General features: G+C 44.4%; 1 protein-coding gene across 4 annotated transcripts in view; it reads right to left on the reverse strand.

Moving 5' to 3' along the window:
* Positions 1-23,631, reverse strand: part of Ttll11 (tubulin tyrosine ligase like 11) — a 243,304-nt gene that overhangs the window by 185,518 nt on the left and 34,155 nt on the right. For 3 of the 4 annotated variants that reach the window (XM_078048135.1, XM_078048133.1, XM_005320921.5), the window contains exon 2: positions 4,259-4,355. Coding sequence is in view for 2 of the 4 variants with exons in the window: in XM_078048133.1 (XP_077904259.1) it covers positions 4,259-4,355 (97 nt within the window). In the remaining 2 variants the exon portion in view is untranslated. Of the gene's footprint in view, positions 1-4,258; positions 4,356-19,358; positions 19,550-23,631 lie in introns of those variants that run through there. The other variant, XM_078048134.1, reaches the window with a different exon arrangement.

Here is a 23,631-nt window from a genome sequence, read left to right on the forward strand (position 1 = left end):
AACTGAGTGACAGGGAGGTGGCCGCCGCCCTGCTGGCTCCAGACCCTGCCTTCCTTCCCTAAGCAGCCACAGTCCTTCCCCGCTTCTCATCCGGGACCCTTCCCTGGGCTCCAGACTCATCATGACATGTGGTGGAAAGTTCAGGTCTAACCTTAAGCTGTCCCCTGCTACAAGTTTGATCCCGACTCTCTGTCCCAATTAGATAAGGAGGCTTTTATGTGTTTTTCTGAGGCTCCATTGCTTGTTCCCAAATTTTCTTTTTTTTTTTTAAAGAGAGAGAGAGAGAGAGTGAGAGAATTTTTTAATATTTATTTTTTAGTTATCAGCAGACACAACATCTTTGTTTGTATGTTGGTGCTGAGGATCGAACCCGGGCAGTATGCATGCAAGGTAAGCGCGCTACCACTTGAGCCACATCCCCAGCCCCTGTTCCCAAATTTTCGTAGCCTTACCTTTTGCTTCCTGTGGCTGAGTGGCCATCACTATGCACAAAACTCAGGCCTTGCCTTGTTCTCTCCAATGCCTCCCCAGCCCCCATATGTGCCCTCAAAGGCTGGACTTAGCCCAGTATCTGGGATCCTGTGCTGACCGCCAGAGTCTCTCAATGAGGTCTGCCCTAGATGTCCCTATGGTGGCAGTTCTCCCATCAATTGGGAAGACCCTCTAGCCTTGGGTTGCAGCTTTGACACAAGGGCTGGCCTCCTGTCACTCCTTCTGAGGTGTGGGTTCTTCTGTCTGCTGCGCTGCAGCCTCAGGGCCTGGGGGTCTCATCCCTTTGGAGTTACCAAGAGTGTAACAGCTGGATCCTCAGACCTGCCCATGCAGCCCTACCGAACCCAACAAAAGCCAAACAAACTGAGCTGTATTTGGAGCACTATTCAATCCAAGTAGCATTGAAACCAAAAATTCTTGACATTATAGCCACCAAAAAGAAATACTTTCTGCATTCCCATTGCCACTAATTAGCTGATCTCCTGCCCGGGTGCTGCAGTGACCCCTTCCCTGTATCTCTGTTCTCTCTCTCAGCCTTTCCACCCACCTCCAATGTGACTCTCTGGCTGGTCTTTCTAAAACACAAGCTTGACCCACATCATTCTCTGGTTTAGAAATGTCTTGGAGCCCCCCATCCCCAGTAGTCCCTGCCCCTCACTTCTCCACCCACTCTCATTTGATGGGCTCCCATCATCAGGGGCCACCTGTCCTCTGCCTCCTGTTTGGTATGAGGCCAGGCCCATCCATTCCTGGAGGCTCAGTGCCAAGGCCGATCCTCTTCTCCTGGATCTCTCACCCCCTCAAGCAAATCTGGATCAGGTTGCTCCTGACTCCCACACGCTCCAAGCTTCCCCAGGCGCAGCACTTGGGTTGTGTTTTGCTCTCTCCTGCGTGACTTTCTCATTATCTTAGTGTCCTCCGAGCCCAGAGTAGTGCTGGGCCACCCCTGCAGATTCCCCCACTGCAGCCCCCTCCTTGTGGTCATCTCTCAAGCACTGCCCACCCTGCGCTGCCGCACATCTCAGACCTTGAAACTCAGGAAAAAAATAAATAAATAAATAACCTGTTGTTTGTAAGCTGGGAACTGACAATTTGGGTTGAAGCAAAGACATATCTAACTCAGATTACTTTTTATAGAAAATCATAATTTACCGGTTAAAATATAATAGTATATTTTGAATAAAGAAATTGCCCAGAGAAAAGCAAATGAAATCCAAAATGCTGATACAAACAAAATAAATTACTTCCATATGCATATCCCAAAGTTTTCCGTTTGCGCAGCATGTGAAATAGCTACACCTCTCTGGAGCACTGCCTAGAACTTAAGTAGCATACCAGGCCTAGGAAGTGCATTTTTAGAATAATGGGTGTATGGGAGACAAGATAAATGTGGACACGATTGGAGCCACAGGACAGGATGTTCTGGAATCGCCCACGGTTGAGGATTTCTGTCTTCCACAGGGCAGTGCTGCTGCTCCGCCCAGAGGTTCCAGAGCCTGCTTTGTCATTACAGCTAATTAATTGTTGTTAGTAAAGTGGAAAATTACAAGTTCCAGTCACTTGTATGTGGAGTACGGGATGGGCAAACTTGCCTCTTGGAATGAACGTACTTTCATCACCTTTAATAAAACTAGTCCTTCAGGAGTACTTTTTCCCCCTATATTTCTAATTTGTTTTCCAAATATAGATCCAAACATAGCTACAGCTCTCCCACTCTCAGCCGTTTGCTGGGGCATGAGCAAATGGAGAAAATGTAGATGAAGCCTCATTTGATGATTCGTTTCTTAGTGATTTCATTCTAAAGACTCCTTCACTTCCAGGTTGGGTTCTCCCCAAACCTTAAAAAGTCCTTTTACTGACATGGAAAAGTATCTTTTTTTTTTTTTTCTGAGCAGCCCGACAGGAGAATACAGTAGCTATCCCATTAAACGGGTGTGCAGGAACCCTGTTCGCAAATCAATCTTGTTCCCTAACAGAATTCTCTCTCCTTCTCTAAGGACAAACAGACCTTGGGTTAACCTTCTGTCTCAGTATCCCTGGAAACCAAAAAAAAAGGGGAGATTGTTATCTGTGTTGGTAGACAACAAAGTGCACAGTTAAGATGTTCCCTGATGGTTGAATTGTTTAATACCTGTAGGAAGCCATAGCTCTAGGCTGTCTTAGTGGTGATTTTAATAACTTAACATAACTCTTACAGGGACCTTGGAAGCTGTGCTATGGAGCAGTTAGGAGAGACACTGACTCCTTGGGGCATCTGAGCCAAGATAGATGTGGATCTGGTCTCCTTACACCTCCTCTCACTCACTCAGCCTGAGGCCAGCTCCCAGTACTGTAGAGAACATCTCATTGAAGAGAAATGCTGGACATGGACTGGCTGACAAGCTATGCTTCCTGCCCTACGTCCTTCTAAGGGAATCCGAGCCAAGTGTGGCCTGTGGCAGTGACCTTGTCAGTCTGCACGCTGAACTTGAAAATCCCCTCGAGAATGGGGCAAAAGTAGTCAGTGTAAGAAAATTGTTTCCTGAGAGGTGTTTTCTTCAAGGCAGAGGGTGGACTGCCAAAGAAAAAGTGGATTGAATTTCCTTCTAATATAAGTACAAATAATATGATATTAAGGAAAAAACACCTTATATTTAGGCAAGTATAACTGCAGCCATATAAAAACGATAAACATGGTTAAGATTTGGATGAAAATACAGAAACATTCACATTGTTATTTGTTACATGAGGAATGGGATTCAGGGTGATATTTTCTTTTTTTTAAATTATTTATTATTGTACTAGAATATGATTTGTGCAATACATTATCAAAACAACTGTAAGACCCCATGGCAGGAAACTTAACTAAATGTTCCCTTCTCCCCTTAGCCTCCCTCTTCATGTAGCCATCAAAAATAATGAACAGCAGTAATCACAGAAGAAGGTGGTAAAAATTTAAAAACAAAATGAAAAGCATAAGTGGCATCTGGGTATAGAGTGGAGGAGACTTTTAATATGCTGGTTATGACAATTTTCTGGCCACCCTCCTTGTAGGGTAAGTCCCATGGAGACAATGTCATTAGCTTTGTAATACTTAGCATAGGGACTAGTGTATTCAGTTTTGTTTTTTTTTTTAAATGGAACCTCCAAATACAATTCTAAAAAAGAGGAAGTTGCCAAACATGGTGGTGCACACCTGTAATCCTAGTGACTTGGGAAGACCGAGGCAGGAGGATTACAAGTTCAAAGACAACCTCAGCAAGTTAGGGAGCCCTAAGCAACTTGGCGAGATCCTGTCCCAAAATGAAACAAAAAGGGCTGGGGATGTGGTTCAGTAGTTATGTGCCCCTGGGTTCAATCACTGGAACAAAGAAAAAAGGGGTGGAGGGTGATATACCATTTCTGTGATACATTCTTAGAAGTGTAGTATTTCAGTTTCCTGCAAGAGAAATGTTCTGTTCCTTTATTTTGAGAATATAGTCCCTTCATTTGACCTCCATATTATATCTATAACCCAACAAGTGAAAATCATGTCCTTCCACCAGTAGGATTAGACCAAGAAAGTCTGGCTTTAAACCTGCACAAGCCAGTCTGCAATCTTTAAACCCCTAGTGGCTTAAGACCTGATTACCTCTGCGCTGACTTCCCTCCCAAGGGGACAGCAATATAGCAGAGCACAGGCAGCGAGTCCCAATTAAGAGTCCTCAAGTTTGATCTCAAAACGCTGTCATGTTTTTGTAGAACATACTCTGGGACTCGGCTCGAGAAACACAATAACAGCAGATACCTGGAAACTTGTTCACTTGACCGGATAATATGTCATTGTCATGAAATGAAACTCCATGCCAGTAGATGTCACAAGGCAAGCGTCGGCCAAATGGGAACTAGAAGACAGAAAAAAAATATATGTGATTAATAGTAAGAATAAGAGGAGCGGTGACCACACTGGAGTGTCTGTCATGTACAAATTCCTGACAGCAGGGCACGCATCACATGACTAAATTCTTCTAAGGATGGCAGGGAGGCGATATGTTTTCCTGTTTTATGATGGAGAAACAGATTGGTAGACAGGTAGCAGAGCAGCCGGGTTCTGCCTACAGGTGGCAGATGCTATATAAACTACCAGCCTTCCCAGCACCCTTCACTGGAATCCTCACAACTACCTTATAAAGGATTATTTCTTTTGTACTGAGTAAAACTTGGGGCTAAGAGAGGTAGTTTAACCATTTCACATGCCCTGGGTCACAGAGCTGGCAAGGGGAGAAATCAGGATTTGAGTCCAGGTCTGTGCAAGTTACAGGTCCACAATTCCTTCCCTTTCTCTAAAATTTGCAACCCTCAACCCTGTCCCTAAGTATTAAGCAGTAAAGTTGGGTGTAGTGGCACATGCCTCTAATTCCAGCTATTCTGGAGGTCAAGGCAGAAGGATCCCAAGCTCAAGGCCAGCCTGGAAAATTTAGTGAGACTATCTCAAAATAAATAAATAAATAAAAGAGAGCATTCCAGGTTCAACCACACACACACACACACAAAAAAAAATCAAAGTCTATCTGTCTGTCTCTCTTTTACACACACACACACACACACACACACACACACACACACAAACTCTACAAGCAGGATACATCCTTGGTGCCTAAAACAGTTCCTGGCACTCAATAAAGACTTTTGCAACTAATAAATGAACAAGCCAAGAGTGGACATCTGACTCAAGATGAGATAATCAGATTCTGTCTTCCAGGAATTTGGAAATCAGAGATTCCAGGCAGCCTCTGCTAGTCCTTAAAATGAGAGCGATAAAGAGCCAGAGCCGGACAGCTGTGTGTGGCTGTGCACCCAGAGAAGAGAAGAAAGGGCCAGTTTCAGAGAGAGAAGGAGAGATGAGGCATGTTGCCTGAAACATAGGGGTGACCTAAGTTCCCTGGGCTTCCAGGTCCTAGGCCCAGACTCTCATGAGCCTGGCTGCCCTCCGCCCTTGGGTCCTGTAAGATAGCCTGCACCTGGAACACCTTTTGGTGTTCTAGATTCCTCTTTGGCACAAGCTATAGGATTTCAATTATTTGTGGCTAGAAAATCCCTCACCGACACAAAAGGGCTTGTTCTTTCCACTATGTTCTGCTGCTTCTTAAAATTATGAACAAGTTTTGTATTTATAGAATGTGTTCTTTAAACATGTAACTCAGATGTTACATTGTTAGAGGGGAAAAGGGAGGACATGCTGGTTCATATTTAGGACTCACTTGTTGAAAGTCCAAATGAAGAGAAATGCCAACACGTTAAATGAAAATTTCCCCATTCTCAGACTACAGCTGAGGAGGATTTTTAATGCTACTGAGGGGATGAGATCCAATGCAAACGTGTGGCATGACTAAGAAATAGGGGGGACTTGATGCTTTCTAACCATCCCAAATTAAAACAGGAAAACAGTTACATTATTTCAAAGCTGTGCCAAAATGAGGCATATGTTACACACTCTATTAGCATTAACAACTGCCACCTGCAAGTTATAGCATTTCACTCATGATCTTTGCATCCATTGGGCTAAGTTATTTATTCAGTCATCATAAAAACAAAGAGATAAAACGTATGTTATTGTGCTAATATAGAGAAGGGAGCATAACTTTACCAGAGAGATGTCTCTAAAATGCAGGTTTATCCAGGCAACACGTACCAAAATCAAAGTGGCTTTGCCACCCCAATGTGGGACCAACACCTGCTCCTTGCCAGTGGAGGATCTGATGAGACTTTATCACCTCATCATCCCCCTCCATCCTTACCGCCTTCCTGAATGCAGCTCTCCATTCGGAAGCACCAATTTATTTTAGCTCATTCCATTTAAGAAACTACCAATTTTTTAAATTTATCCATTCTTTCCATAATTATTATGTGCCAGACACTGTGCTAGGCCCTGGGAATAAAGAGGACCACAATTTTAAGTAAGTGCTGGGTATTCATCATCCTGCCTCGCTGTCAGCTCTGTTTAAGGCTTTGCTTTCGTGGCTAATGTCATACTCGATGGTAAAAGACTAAAAGCTTCTCCTCTAGGATCAGGAACAAGATCAGGATGCCTGCTCTCCTCACTTCTATTCGACATAGTACAAGTTCTATCCAGAGCAACAGGAAAGAGGAAGAAATAAAAAATGTTTCTGTGGGATAGGAAGAAGTAAAATCCTCTGCAGATGGTCTGATTTTATTTTTTTGATAAATATTTTTATTTATTTTATTTTTAAATACATGACAGTGGAATGCATCACAATTCTTATTACACATATAGAGCACAATTTTTCATCTGTTTGTATATAAAGTATGTTCACACCAATTCATGACTTCATACATGTACTTAAGATGATGTCTATCACATTCTACCATCATTGCTAACCCTCTGTCCCCTCCCTTCCCCTCCCACCCCTCTGTCCCATCTAGAGTTCCTCTATTCCTCCCATGCTCCCCCTCCCTACCCCATTATGGGTCAGTCACCTTATATCAGAGAAAATATTCGGCATTTGTTTTTTGGTGGATTGGCTAACTTCACTCAGCATTATCTTCTCCAATCCCATCCATTTACCTACAAATGCCACGATTTTATTCTCTTTTATTGCTGAGTAATATTCCATTGTGTATATATGCCACATTTTTTTTATCCTTTCATCTACTGAAAGCCATTTAGGTTGGTTCCACAGTTTAGCTATTGTGAATTGTGCTGCTATAAACATTGATGTGGCTGTGTCCCTGTAGTATGCTGTTTTAAGTCCTTAGGGTATAGACCTAGGAGAGGGACAGCTGGGTCAAATGGTGATTCCATTCCCAGTTTTCCAAGGAATCTCCACACTGCTTTCCATATTGGCTGCACCAATTTGCAGTCCCACCAGCAATGTATGAGTGTGCCTTTTTCCCAACATCCTCTGATTTTATATGAGGGAAACTCTAAGGATTCCACAAAAAGACTATTAAAATAATAAATGAATTCAGCAAAGTTACAGGATACAAAAATCAACACATAAAAATCAGTTGTGTTACTATATACTGACAATGAATGATACAAAAGTAAATTTTAAAAAACATTCTATCTACAATAACATCAAAAAGAATAAAATACTTAGGAATCATTCAAGGAAGTTAAAGACTTATATACTAAAAACGACAAAATCTTCCTGAAATAAATTGAAGAAGACCCAAATAAATGGAAAGACTTTCTGTATTCACAGACTGTAGGACTTCATATTGTTCAGATGCCAATACTTTGCAAAGGGATCCACAGATTCAACATAATCTCTACCCAAATCCCTATGACTACTTCTTTTTTTCAGAAATAGAAAAAAAAACTTAAAATTCATGTGAAATTGTATGAGGGGATAAGAGCCAATCCCAAATTATGAGGGGATGAGATCCAATCACAAAATGTCCAAAACAATTGAAAAAGAACCAAGTTGGAAGTCTGATATTTCCTGATATCCAAACTTTAGAAAAAGCTATATTGTTGTAAAATAATGAGATACCACCTACACACCTATTAAACTGGCTAAAATCCAAAACACTAATACCACCAAATGCTGGTAAGGATGTGGAACAACAGGAACTCTCAGTCATTGCCTGGTGGGAATGCAAACTGTCACCTTTTGAAAGACAGTTGGGCAGTTTCTTACAAACCAAACCGAACACTTGTACCATGATCAGCAGTTGTACTCCTTGGTATTTATTTGAGTGAGTTGAAAACACGTCTATACAAAAACTGCACATGAATGTTTGTAGCAGCTGTATTCATAATTGCCAAAACTGAGAAGCAGTGGAGCTGTCCTTTTATAAGTTAATGGATAAAATACTGTTGCATACAGACAATGAAACATTGCTCAATGCCAAAGAGAAAGAAGTTGTCAAGTCACAAAAAGACATGGAGGAGTCATAAATGCATTACTAAGTTAAAGAAGCCAATCTGGAAAAGACTCCATCGTACTGCGTGGTTCCAACATAGGCCATTCTGGAAAATGTCACTATGGAGACAGTAAAGAGATCAATGGATGCCAGAGAATGGAGGAAAGAGGGATGAAAAGGCAGAGTACAGAGGATGTTCAGAGAGGTGAAATGAATCTGTGAGATACTGAAATGATGGACACATGTCATTATACATTTTTCAAAACCCACAGACAATAAAGAGTGAACCCTAATGTAAACAACGGACATTGGGTGATCATGACATGTCAATGTGGGTTCAATAGTTGTGACAAATGCACTGCTCGGATGCAGGACTTTGATGTTGAAGGAGGTTGTGCAGAGGAGGGAAAGGGGCATATGAGAAATCTTTGTACTCCCTGCAAACTTTTACTATGAACTTTAAAATGTACTGAAAAAATAATATAATTAAAATGAAAACAAAACAGTGTGGTACTGGTGATAGACAGACATATAGACCAAGGGAATAGGAGAGCCCAGAAATTAACTTCTGCATATATTTGATTTTTGCCAAGTATGACAAGAAAATTCAGTGGGGAAAGGGCTGCCCTTTCAATAACTGGTATGGGGGGAAATGGATACTCACATGCAAAAACAACAAATTTGGATCTTTACTTTACACCATACACAAAAATTGAATCAAAATGGGTCACATACCAAAATATAAGAACTAAAAATACTAAAACCACTAGAAGAAAATATGGGGGGAAATCTTTATAATATTGGATTTGGCAACAATTCCTCAGATGTGACACCACAAGCACAGGCAACCAAAGGAAAAATAGATCAATTAAACCCAAAATTAAAAACTTCTCAGGGCTGGGGTTGTAGCTCACTGGTAGAGCATGCGCCTTGCATGTGTGAGGCATGGGGTTCGATCCTCAGCACCACATAAAAATAAATAAAGGTACTGTGTCCATCTACAACTAAAAAAAAAATAAAATAAAACTTTTGTGTCAAAAGACACTGTGAACAGAGTTAAAAGGCATCCTATGAAATGGCAGGAAATATTTGAAAATCAAATATCATATTTAGAATACATTTTAAACTCCTACAATTCAACAACACTAACTAACTGGGCAAAAGTCTTGAATAAACATTCTTCAAAGATGATATACTAATGGCCAATTAACACATGCAAAGATGCCCAGCATCACTAATCATTAGGGAAATGTAAATCACAACCACTAGATTCTACTTCACACCCATAAGGATGACAGTCATCAAAAACAAAGCAAAGCTGGCTTGGTGGTGCACCCGCAGCTCAGGAGGCTGAGGCAGGAGAGATGGTGAATTCAAAACCAACCTCAGCAACTTAGCGAGGCCCTGAGCAACCTAGTGAGACTCTGTCTTAAAATACAAACAAGGGCTGGCAATGTGGCATAGTGGTTAAGCACTCCTGGGTTCAATCCCCAGTACAAAGCGCGCTCGCACGCACACACGTGCGCGTGCACACAGAGGAATAACAGATGTTGACAAGAATACAGAGAAATTGGGATTCTTATACACAGGGAATATAGACAGCTGCTGTAGAAAACAAAATTACTAAATGGTCTAGCAATACTTCTTCTGGGCATATACACAAAAGAACTGAGAGCAAGGACTGGAACAGACATTTGTACATGCTGTTTATAGAAATATTATTCACAGACCAATAACTGGAAATAGCCCCTGCCTATCAATGGATAAAGAAATAAACATGATGTAGTGTATAAACATGATAGAATATTATTCAGCCTTAAAAAGGAAGGAAATTCTGACATGTGCCACAACATGGATGAAACTGGAAAAAATTCTGCTAAATGAAACAAACCAGACCTAAAAGGTCAAATATTGTCTGATTTCACTGATACAAAGTACCTACAATTGTCACATTCATTGAGACAGAAACTAGAATGGCAGTAGACAGGAAGGGGGTCAGGTGGAGTGGGGCGTTAGTGTCTGACAGGTAGAGTTTCCCTTGGGGAAGGTGAGAAGGTTCTAGAAATGGATGGTGGTGGTGGTGGTGGCACAGCACTGTGAATGTGCTGAATGTCACCAAATGCTACACTAAAGATGGTTAAAATGGTAAATTTTATATTATATAATTTTATCACAATAAAAACAAAATGAAAATCTGTCTGCTGAAGCCCTCTGAGGCTGAGGGCCACCTGGCTGTCCTCTGCACTCCATAGCGTGGAATGCCGCTCAGGTTTTCAGGGAGCAACTGACATCTGACAAGTGGTGCCCAGACAGGCCCCATCTTCTCCAGGCCCACACCAACCTTCCAGGTTCATCCTGGCTCTACACCTGGGAGTCTTCTTTTTTCTTCACATCCTTTTTGAAAAGAACTAAGTATGGGGTCAGTAGATGTGAGTGTTCTGGAAATGCCTTTGTAACATGCAAACTCGGGATCTTCATGAAACCTCTGTCTCCTTAGAACATGGAGACCAGGAAACCTGCCAGGCAGTGATGGGAACTGGCCAAGACAGGGAAATGAAAGTGCTTGTACACACCACGGAGGGGCACAAACCGGATCAACCATTAATGTGTTTATTCAAATGCTGACTCAGTGCCCACTTTGTGACACAGGGTGTCTCAGATGCCAGTAACACCACGGAAATGTGTCTGCTTCGTGGCCTATACCATCCATTGGGGAGAAAAAGTTGTATCAAATAGTCATTCAAATGACATATGAACCCCACCTAAGGGCTATGAAAGGAAGTCCAAAGAGTAACGAGAGCACAGGGGGACCCGGTCCCCTCTGGGGAGTCTGAGAAGGGCGCCTGCACCAGATGAGCATGTGTCCATTTGCCCAGGACACTTCTAGTTTATGCCTGCTGTCTGCTGATTCATATCAGCCCTGTTCATGTCCAAATGCACCCTCGCTCGGCCCCTAGACCACATGTTCATCCTATTCCCGAGGAAGGGCTACCCGAGCTGAGGGAGAACAGGAGTTTCCAGGAGACGAGGGGGAAGGAGTGGTCATGCAGAGACAACAGATGTGTAGAAGTCCACAGGCAGGACCTTGGCCTGGCACCCAGGAAACTGGAAGGAAAGTCGGGGGAGGCTGAGGAGGACAAGAAAGTAGTAAGGTGAAGGTTCAGCAAAGTCAGCCAGACAGGGCTGCAGCGCGTCGGGAGACCCTGGGAAGAACTTCATGTCATCAGAGAAAGAGGGACCAAGAGATACGTGCCATAAAAGGCAAGGAGGACCACGTTTGAAGGAGAGAGAGGAGGAGAGGTCAAGCAAGATGAAAACCCGACCCTGCCCATTAGACACAGTGACACCGAGAGCTTCAGAACCATCTGGGCCCACACCCATCTCCTTCCTGATCCCTCATCACTGACGAGGCTTACAATTTCTCTGTACTGCTTTGCAATTATTCCATGTAAAAAGACTCTTGTCTTGAGGAGCTGTACCTCAGTGGTAGAGCACTTGCCTAGCACGTGTGAGGCACTGGGTTCGAATCTCAGTACCGCATGCATAAAAATAAATAAACAAAGGCGTTGTGTCCATCTACAACTAAAAATATATTTTTTACAAAAAAACCTTTTCTCTCCTCTATAACAACGAATTGGATATGGGCGTTTCAGGTGTCCGATGCTACCAACCAGTTGTCCGGTGGGTCTTGGGCCCACAGGAAAAAAATAGAAGCCCTAATTCTTAGACTCAGGTATGGAACGTCCTCCCTCCTCAACTGGTCACCAAGCCCTCCAGCTTATCTCCTAATTTGTCTTCTCATCCTCCTTCCTTAACTCCCATCACTGCACCTTAGTTCAGGCCTCCTCTCCCACCTTGATGAGGACTAGACCAGCTTCCTCCCCCTTCCCTCCCCCAGGGGCTCTCCTGGGCCCCCCTGTCATGCAACAGTCAGAGAGATTTTTATTTTTCAACACAGTTCTGACCATGACTACGGCTCTTTAGTACCTTCCCTTGGACCACAAGATTGAGTCCAAGCCCCAAGCCTGGCCTGAGAGACAATTCAAAACCCCCTCTACCAACCTGCCGACTGCAAGTTGGCCACTGACATCTCCGACTCAGTCACAGTCAGATGACTTTTGATACTCTGAGGACAGAGCACTTTCCTGTTCTGGGGCCCCGGGGTTTCTACGCACTGCTACTTCTGCCTGGGATCTTGACTCCGTGTCGCTGTTCCACCAGCCCTCCCTTCTGCGTGGCCTGTCATCACCCATTGAAGGCCATTCCACAAAGTCTCGTCAGTCTGCCCACCTCACCACTCTGCAAACTCTCTGAGGACAAGGACAGTCCTGTAGTCTTCTGTGTATCCCTAACACCAAGTTTTCAGCACACTGTGGACTTTGCCTTCAATTTTTGGGGGGGGCATCATGAATCCCTTTGCAACTTTCTGCAGAAAAGCACACCCATGCACAGATGTTTTCCCCTAGGTTTTGGGAGATCAAAAGACCCCTTTTCAAGCCCCTGTTGCCCACACACCGTTGTTAGCAACATCAGCATTAATGTTCCCTGAATGAAGACTGACAAAGAGAATGAACTTACAAGGAGCAGCTACTCAAACACACATCGTCGCCATCATTGCTAAAGTTTGCATTTATGCGATGCCTAACGCTGTAAATGTATTATCTTATTTAATTCTCCCAATAGTCTCATGAGAAAGGTAGTACAATTAACCCTATTTATAGATGAGGACACCCAGGGTCAGAATCTGGATCAAATCCAGGTCGGCCTGATTCTAAGACTCATTCACTTGACCACTTGCTAGGGTTTGGATGAGTGTCCCCCCAAACTTACATACCCTAGGATATGTGCTGTTGGAAGGGGTGAAATCTTTGGGAGGTGGGACCTGGTGGGAAGTCCTTAGATCCTTGGGGGCATACCCCTGAAGGGGATTGTGGGAGCCTGGCCAATCCTCTGTCTCTGCTTCCTGGCTCCTAAAGTGACCAGTTTATTCAGAAAAGTTTTCTCTATTATTGCCATTCAGTAGTCCCACCAGATTTACAAAGCAAAGGAGCACATGATCTTGGGCTGGAACCTCCAGAAGCATGAGCTAAATGAACATTTTCACTTTACAAGTGGTTGCCTCAGGTATTTCATTACAGTAACACAAAGCTGACTAATGTACCACTCACTGCTCACTACTTTTTGAATGGATCACTGTAGTTGTATTTATTAGGCACATATAAAATGTAACTAACCTATCTTCACTCTATGCACTATCAGCTTTGTCACAAGAGGTTCCTCCTTCAGAGCAGACACCAGGGTGGACCCCAAATCTTTTACTGTTGCCCAAAAGGCTAAAAACACACTTGAAAAATGGTCTGGCCCAAACAAGAACCGGCACTATTAAATGTCTTGTGAGTATATTTCTGCTTAAGGAAGTGATGTTTGGGTCTCTCTCCTAATGGCCCAAAGAGCAAGTTCAACCCCCACCCCCTGGGGATTGTGCAGAATGAAATTCCATTGCGGATGCTGATAAAAGTACAATTCACATGTCTGTACTTTGTGAATGACTTTCTTTAAAAAGCTGCTTTCTGAACAGAAAACCTTTCAAGTCATTGCAGATAAAAGTGGCAAGTAAGCTTTGATATGGGCAAGTACGTGTGTAGCACATCAGCAGGGGAACTGATCCAAACCGATGCTTTAAAGTGAGCAGCCCAAGATACTCAAGGGGGACACAAGTAGCGTGTGGTGGCCAAAGCATCAGGCTGGATGAAGACGATCCTGGGTCAAGCCCCAGCCTACCACACCCCAGCCTGAGGCCCTGAGGCTCAGCAGCTCAGCGTTGGCAAGGTCTCTATCCAGGGCTGCCACGTGGGCAGAGGCAATGCGTAGGACAGCACTCTGTAAATAGATGGCTTGCTGTTATTCAGGCAGTTTATTATTTCTAGTGCCCAAGGAAATAACCACAATGGGTAAATTCAATCTGAAAAAATGCCGACCAGGGCAGAGCAGCCCCAGGTCAGCTCCAGAGCAGCCTGCAGCCGTGCACCTGCTCTCGGGGAACCTTCTGTGCCACCCGGGCGGAGTCCACGGTTCCTCTCAGTGCCGCTCTGTCCTCTGCTGATGCCTTTATGTTCCCAGACTGCTGCCTCCGCCACACAGAGCGCTTCAGGGTAGAGACATTTCACTCTTCTCTCCAACTTCTCCACCTGCATGTCCAAGCTGCTGGCCTCTAAAGATAGTCTTCGATGGACCTTGCCTGCTGGAATCCATAAGCTTGTGTGACAGTCACAGACTTGGTCTAAGTGACCAGCAGCATATAGCAGAAGGGAATGTCACTTCCAAAATTAGGAAATCTTTATAAAAACACTGTGGCTTTTGGTTGGGACTCTGCCCCTCCCTACCACCACCACCACACACCCTTCCTCCTCCTCCCTCTTGGTATCTCTGTCTCCCCCACTCCCTTTGGGAATACCTAGGGAGAGGCCCAGTTGTGAGGAGTAGAAGCCCCAAGCCAATGCCATGTGAGGACAGAGGAGTGCTGAGCCAGCTGGAAAGTGGCCCCGCAGCCCCAGTTGAGTTTCAGAGTCTGTGGCCCTGGCCAACAGCCAGACTGCAGCCTCATGAGAGAGGTGTTAGCTGTGGCTGACACTTCAACCCAATAAATTTCTTTTTTTCGTATATTTTGGTTTCACCTCTTCATTGTGCCTAATCTGACTCACATATCTAAAGCTAACTTCCTCTGGTCAGGGCTGTCCTAGAGAGTGGCTGTCTTGGCCTAGGGCCAGTCTCAGCAGTAAGGCCTCAAAGCAGAACACCCTCCACCCCAAAACCTCAGATTCCTGACCCTCAGAAACTGTGTGAGATAGTAAAATGCGTGTTGTTTTAACCTGAAGTGTTGGGGAACTTTGTACACAGTGATAGACAATGAATGAACATTTTTCTGTTTTAGAACAAAAGCATAAGAGGAAGAAAGCATTCTGGGAGTGAAGGGATTTAAAACTAATACATAATATAAATAATATAATAATTACTATTTGTGGCACATTTAACTATGCAACAGATATCATTCATATATATATCTCCATCCCTGCATTTTGCAGATGAAAAAATGCAATCCCATTGTTAATTAGTGGCAGAGAGAATTTGAAGCCATGCTGGTGTATCTCCAGAGATTGTGCTCTTTCAATTCTGCTGAGCTAGATGGACAGATGGATGGATGGATGGATGAATTAACCCATGGAAAACTGAGCATGCACAGCAGACAGCTGTGGCTAACACTTCACGGAAGATGTCATAAATTTGTTTAATACAGTTGCTGCTTCAGCAGCTGTTTTCAGGCCTGACGTTAGCTATTGAAACCCAGTTGTACCAGTCACCTTTGGCCAAAATAAAACTTCCCATGTGACTTGTACGTGATACAAACTGCCTGTGGCTCATCCCTCTGACTCACACCCAGCACATTCTATAGCTACTGATCATAAAATCAAATGATCAAATAAATACATTTGTATTTGATCTTAAATACAAATGATCAAATAAATTTATTTCATCATATAAGTGAGTCATATGCAAAGAAGTTCCACTCCTCAACTGTTTTCTTTAAACTAGTCAATCTACAACCCCCAAGGAGAAGCCCAGAGGAAAATGCCCATAGATAGACCTTAACCAGAACATAGCCCTGTAGATTCTCCCTTCCTCACCCACCTCCTCCCTCTCTCTCTCTCTCCCCACCCACGGTTCCCTGTGACCTCCAGACTTCCCAATGACCCCCAGTGGCATCTCTAACCTCTCGGAAATCTAATAAATGTCTTTTTTTCCCATACATTTGGGTTTCACTTCTTCATTGTGCCTAATCTGACTCATATCCAAAGCTAACTTGTCCTGGTCAGGGCTGTCCCAGAGAGTAGCTATCTTGGCCTAGGGCCAGTCTCAGCAGGGTAAACTCAAGAACAAATTTGAAAGGAACCATAACAATAAAAATCATAAGAGAAGAATATAGTGCAGAAACATCCAGAGGCTAATTAAGACAAGGAAAAGATTGAGCAACTACTCTTCAAGGAGGAACTAAAAATCTAATACCGTTCTTCAATCAAGAAAGTAAGCTACGTGAATACTGCTGGGAATCTATCCATGTTAATCAGCTTTCTGCTACTGCAGCAAATACCTGAAATAATCAGCTATAAGAGGAAAAGGATTTCTTTGGATTACAGTTTTGGAGGTTTCAGTTCATGGTCAGTTGGCCCCATTGCTTTTGATGATGTCAACTTGATTGGATTATTGTAAGGATAAATGTATGATCCGTTGGGCTCTGCACCTGGCCCTCAGTGCCTGTTCCACAGTAAGTGTTCAACAAGGCTGGCTTCCTTCTTTTCCATTCTTCCCCAGAATTCTTCATCCTGTAGTTATTGGCTAATATTTAAAAAGAAAATAAAAGAAAAGAAAACCTCCCCCATGTCTACCTCTCTGTTGTTACCCAGACTTGCTTGGGGACAGGGATGTTCTCCGGGACTGGCCCCAAGGCTGAGTGTGCACACAGTACGTCCCGAGTATTAAAGCCATGTAGGTCTTGGTGAGAAGGCACTCAACCTCTCAGGAGAGCCAGACTTGCAGAAAAGTCCCTTGCCGTGAGAACAAATTCCAATTTGGATTCCAATCTCGGCCCAAGCATCTTCAAAGGCCTTCATTTCATCATCCAAGGAAGAGGAGCAGCAGAGCCTCCTCCAGGGGGTGCTGCGGAGATGGAAACAACCACAGAGGCCAAAGCAGCTGTGAACCAGGGGCCCGGAAGGGAGTAGGAGCTAAGTCCAATTAGAGAATATGGAGAGCCAGGCTCCCGGATTGTTCTTCACTAATTAGGTCCCTTGATGGAAAGGCAGAAGGGAGGAGTCCCCAGCCATGCCTGATGACAGAGGAAGCAGAGGCTGGCCCTGCACAAGTCCTCCTGGGAAAAACAGCAGTGAAGCAAACATGGGTCCAGACTGCCAAGGGTTCAGGAGCCAAGCTCGGGGCAGAGGCAGAAGTGGGGACAGATACGCAAAGGGATCCTGGAATCCTGGATGACAAAGGGCTGTGTGGGGGCCCAGGGGCAGCATCAGTGGTTTCTGTTCAAGGTGAAGAAAGTGTGAGCAAAGGGGCCCCGGAGCCGGGTGTGCAGGAGGCTTTTGCCAGGAAGAGATGAAAGGGAACAGGGCACAGGGAGCAGCGGTTGAGAGGAGGATTCTGGGAGAGCACAGGAGCTGCGAGGACAACCCTGGAGAGGTCCACGCAGACACACCAGTGGTGGAAGCTCGGCCTTGATGCTGCAGGTGAAGGAAGGCCACAGGAGGCGCTCCAGCAGGGCTGTGGCCAACCAGAGAGAAAGAAGAGCAGATGGGAGTCAGAGACTGAGGGCAGCACGCCCAAGGGGAAGCTGAGCAGGGCTGGGAGAGGAGGAGGAGGATGAGGAAGCAGGCACGAGGACTGGGTCACAAGGAGGGCGTGGGCTGGGGAGAGGCTGGGGAGGACCGAGGAGTAAGAGCCGGCCTGGGCTCCCTGCATAAGGACCGCACACTTCTCAGCAGCTCCTTCTCGTGTGCCCATGAGCTGGCACTCCTGTCGCAACTCTGCCAGGTTCCTGGTCTTTGGGACTCCGAAGGACAGGATCCCACGGGGCTAACTAGCGCTCGCTCGGAGGAGCCTTCCAATTTAATAAAGACGCCGTCTGGCTCCAGTGGGTTTCTCGAGAACACAATAATTACTCATCCCCTAATAGAGCCAATAAATATAGCAAGAGGATAAGTAATTAACAGCCTTTTGCTGGAAAGTAGCAATTCTTGTGATCTATGAAGTTTCCTCCTCCTATTCACCCCTTCGTTATCGCAGATACAGTATGACACTCCGGGCAAGCACGCCATTCGTTGTTCACAAAGTTAATCGCCCAAGCATGTTGTATTTTTTATTAAGTCACTTGTTATCATTGACTGGCATGTATTACGGCTGCAGGAGCTGCGTTGAGGCCTGTCGTCTACCTTGCTTCCACTCCTGATAGCAAGACTCTTAGTGATACCAAAATTATCACTAAACAGTTTAACTACAGGGGGCAGAGGAAGCCACATGAGCAGGAGGGAAGTGAGCCCCCCCGCTTCATAACCTCAGTGCAACACTGCAGTCTCCCCACCCATAAAGAACCTTATTAGTAGTAATTATATTAGACAAGAGAAAAAGAAAAACTTCACAAAGTTCTACCGTGATTTACCTCTTGGCTTGCAGTTTTAATTAAAATTCCAGTTTATTTAGCAAATAGCTCTGGAAAGATTAGATACCATTTTAGCACTATGTTCTTTTCCCACTTTCCAATTCATAAGGGTGACACAAACAACAAAATATGTGTGTTAAATGACTCTTACTCCATTCCCTCATAATTTGGCCTATGGAAAAGAGCTCCAATATCAATTATACATTATAAATTAACTCCATTATGCTCTGCAAAATTATGAACAGTAATCTCCCTCACAGTGGAGAATTATATCATTTTGCTAGTCGGCCTCAAATTACCTAGAGCTCTTCCACATCAAAATTTCAAATGTGTTTATTAGCTGAAATGGAAACAAAGCAAATCAGGTTTCCATTTCTGCAGCATTTCCTCCCACCCAGGAAACAGCTTCACCTGAAGTCAAACCAAACAGCTCCTGGGGCAGCGCATCCCCCAGTTAACCAGGAAGCCAGGCCAATTCAGGCTTTCCCCAGTGCAAGCCCCCAATGCTGCATGACTTAACTGGCCCCCCACCAATCCATGCATTCATTCATTCCACACACAGGCAAGCCCTTGCGCCTTGGAGCCGGGCACTACACTCAGGAAACGCCAGGAAGTTCCAAATGTGGCAGCACAGGGTTGGTGGTGGAAGACAAATCGAGAGAAATGAAGCCAGGAGGATGAACGGAACATTCCTCACCTACAAGGAGCTCATAGTGCAATGGGCAGATCACTGTAATGCTGTGGCCCCCCTCTCACAAAGCAGCTACTGCACGCATGCCTGCCTCTGAACCGAGCTCCTTACCCAGACAAATCTCCAAGCCACTCAAATCTCCAAACAATCTTGTAGCCATCATCTCTGCATTTCACGAAAGAGGCAACTGGGACCTGGAGAGGTGGAGGACATTTGAGCTGACTCCACTGAGAAAGGGAAGTTCCCAAAAAGACCCCAAGGGAAAGACCTGACAGGAGGAAGCAAAGAGCAGCCAGGAGCCTGGAGACCCAGTCCTCCTCTGTCTGGCTGCTAACCTGCTGAGCTGTCTGGGGCAGCCGCTGGCCTCCGCAGGCCTGTTCGCCCCTTGCCACGTACTGGGCTTTTCCCAATTTGCAAATCTGCAAAGGCCTGCTCTTCATTTCCGGCACTTGGTAATCTACACGTGGTAATCTGCATGACCCTAAAGCACCCAGTGCTGTCAAAATAATGTCCCTGAGGGAAAGAAAAGAAGTTTCCCAGAGAATTAACTAGATAAAGGTAAATGGGTTCTACCCCTCTCCTAATTTATTTGTACTTCCTGTCCCCTAAAACCAAAGTCCCACTCCTATGTCATGCCAGTAATTTCCATAATACAATAGTGGCTACTGTTTATTGTCGTCCGTGTTCTGTGCCGTGTGCTTCTCTGTGCTATCTCAGTTCACCTTCACAACAACAAGGGGAAATAAGTAGACAGATGATTTCTGTTTTACAGATAAAGAACCCACACCGAGAGCAATTAGATAACTTAGTCTCTAGTAGTGAGAACATCCAGGAAGCAATGAGGCAAGGAAGAGGACCTGCCCCATCAAATCCTTAGTCCCCAGAGAAAGAAGCCTAGGAGAAATGGATGAGGCTCCTTTAACCACCGTGGCAGGGTGGGTTCATGCTGAGTGCCTAGGCAGTTTTTGTGGGGAAACCAGACGAGACTTGAGGGAGACCTGATGGAGCCCACTTGGAGCTCTCCAGAGTGCTGAAGAGCCTCTACCAAAGCCTTGGGCACCCACATCTTCTCCCCAGGTCTCTGCCTGGCCCAACCCTCACCTCCTGGTTTCTGTGCAGGGAGTGCATCTAGCAGGAAAGTTACTTTCAGAAGTACTAAGCTTGAGAGGACAACAGGACATCCAATTACAGCTATCCTATGAGGGATTGGAAATACGGGGATGGGAGTAGAGAGAAGCCAGAACAAGAGGTGAAAATTTGTACCTCGAACATTTTGCATTTTCAAGCCTTTTGAAACATACAGTACGTGATTGTTACCTAAAGTCATCTCACTGTGCAATAATAGCACACCAGAGGGTCTTGCTCCTAACTGCAGCTCGGTACTCACTGATTAACTTCCCCCATCCCTCCCCCTGCACTTCCCTGGTCCCAGTCACACGGTTCTACTCCTAACTTCTATGAGACCAGCTATTTTAGGTTCTGTGTGTGAGTGAGGCCATGTGGTATTGGTCTTTTGGAGTCTGGCTTATTTCCCTTCACACAATGATCTCTAGTTCCATCCCTGTTGTCCCAAATGACAGGATTTGAATTTTTGTGGCTGAATAGTACTCTATTATGTATATGTACCACATTTTCTTTATCCATCCATCAGTTAATGGGCCCTTGGGTTGTCTCCACTTCTTGGCTATTGTGAATAGTTCTGCAGTGAACTTGAGAGAGCAGATGTCTCTTCCACATGCTGATTTCATTTCCTTTGAACATATACCCAGGAGTGGGGTTGCAGGATCACGTGGTGGCTCTATTTTTAATATTTTGAGGAAACCCCATACTGTTTTCTATAATGTGCTATGCTAATTTACATTCCCACCAACAGTGTACAGGGGGTTCAGAGAAGACAACGTTTGATTGCCTGTAGCTTTGAGTCTGAATAAAGAGCCGTCACCACTTCCTGATACCCATTTCCCCCCCCAAAGGAAACAAATGATAATATATTCGAGAGAAAAATAGAAATTGATCTGCCCTAGGTGACCTGATTCAAGTTAGTCCAAGTCATACCCCTGTTACTTGAACTGAAAACATTGAGAGGTCACTTGGAAAGGCTCTGAACTTCTCTTTTGCTTTTCTGACCATAGAACCTAAAGGCCTCTGTAATGGAATATTTATATACACACCTCTCCTCCAGGGGGTGAGAAAGAGATTAGAAAAATGCATTATTCTCTGGCTCCATACCCACCTCCGTTCCTACCCTCCTGCATACTGTAAGCATAGTCACGCCTTTTTATAAACTTAGCTGCAACATTATTATGCAGCAGCTCAATGTCAGGCACCAAGGTAATTTGATGAAGAAGGAGGCACAGTTGGCCTTCATTTCTCCAGCCACGGGTTGATAATAACGGACATGTCTACCTCTGTGCAAGTGAAAAGGAAGAGGAAAAGACTCATTCCCAGCTGGGAAAGAGCCCACTCTACTATTGAGAATTTTAGAAGGAATTATCAGCAATAACTGTTCAGTGAGGTGAGAGAGGAGTTTCGAGTGCATGGGCATCTTCATCAGAGTTTGGAATCTCCTTTTATTTCTGATGTTGAGCTATATTGTCAAGTTTCCAATATTTTCATTTCTTTAAAACTTCACCCAATCAATACTGTAGCCAAAACCCAGCTTGCACTGGCTCCTTGAGATGAGCATTGCTATTTCTCGGCTAAGAATCGACACAGTACCTTTCACTTTGCTTAATGAACTCAGAACAAACTGATGGATGGCCCAGCTCAGTTGGCAATGACAGCTGGCACTTCCCTGATGACCAGATAATGAGGCAAATGCATTAAGTGTGTGTCACCCCAGTCAACGGACATGGTCTATTAAGCCAAAGCCAAGCCACATGTGGTTTTCGGTTAGTCTCTACCACAGGCAGGTATTCTGGTACCTGTTTAAACACCTCCATATTTCCATACTGAAATAAATCTGATGCTTTCTTTCATGTATACTGAAGAAATTGGGCCAGTAAAGTAACCTTAAGAAAAGCCTGTATCATGTTGCAAATAGTTATTGGCAGACACAGTATAGTATTAAGAACCAAGATACCAAGATTCTAGTCCTAATTAATTAATTCATCCTCTTGACAAACATTAATCAAGTGTCTGTCATGTGCTAGCTACTGGCTAAATTCTTGGATATAAAACAAAACCATCACCCTCCACATTTATTGAGTACTTACTAAGCACCACACAGTCTTTAAAGTCACTTAGCATTCCTAACAACCTGAGGGGAAGATGTCAAATCCATCTTCCAGACAAGGAAATTGAGGCACTGAGAGGTAAAACAGCTTGTCTCAGTTTTCAAGCTCATAAGTGGTAGAGCCAGGATCCAGACCCAGTCAATCTGACTCCAGAGATGATTAAGACATAGCTTCAGTCCTACAAAAGCCCAGTTTCTTAGAATAATATACAGACATGGACACATGTGCATTTAATAGCTCTGTGACCCAGAGAAAAATGTTTAACCTTTCTGTGCAAATTATCTTTTGTTGCACAAAAATTAATACAAACTTAGAGGCTTAAAACACCACTTATTTATTGGCTCATAGCATTTTTCAGGTCCGAAGTTGTTCCAGATTTTATGCTTCTGTGACTAAAGAACCCAATCAGCACAATTGCAGAGGAGGAAAGTTTATTTGAGAGCTCACAGTTTCAGAGGTTTTAGTCCATAGAAGGCTGGCTCCATTCCCCCAGGGCTAAGGTGAGGCAGCACACCAGGGCTGAAGAGTATGGTGGAGGGAAATGGCTCACATGACGATCAGAAAGCAGAGAGAAAGATCTCCACTTGCCACATACAAATACTTACCCCCAGTGCCCACCCTCCTCCAGCCATGGGTGATTAATTTGCTGATTGGGTTAAGGCTCTCATAACTCAATCATTTCCCCTCTGAACCTTCTCACATTGTCTCACATGTGAGCTTGTGGGGGACACCTCATATGCAAGCCATAATAGAAGTCCGCCATTGGAATTCCTGTGCTCTTATTCATAGCCAGGTTTTCACAGGACTGAATTCAGAGGTGTTGGCAGGCTGCAGTTCTTACATAGGCTCAGAGTTGTCATCTGTGCTGCAGAATTCTTCTTCTTGCACGTGTAGGACTGAGACCCTTATTTCCCTATGAGTATATCAGTAGGGAAACTCACTCAGCACATGACGAATACCCACAATTCCTTGCCAGAGTGATCCCCTGGGCAGCTCACAATGTGGGGTGTGCCTTCCTCCCAGATTAGCTGGAGCGTATCTTCCACATGTATTCTGCAACTAGCCAGAGCAAACTCAGCTTTTAAAGGGCTATCCTGATTAGATCAGGCCCTCCCACAGAAATATCCCTTTTGGCATTTAATGTAACA

Source organism: Ictidomys tridecemlineatus, chromosome 4 (genome assembly GCF_052094955.1).
Source record: "Ictidomys tridecemlineatus isolate mIctTri1 chromosome 4, mIctTri1.hap1, whole genome shotgun sequence".
In the NCBI taxonomy this organism is placed as follows: domain Eukaryota; kingdom Metazoa; phylum Chordata; class Mammalia; order Rodentia; family Sciuridae; genus Ictidomys; species Ictidomys tridecemlineatus.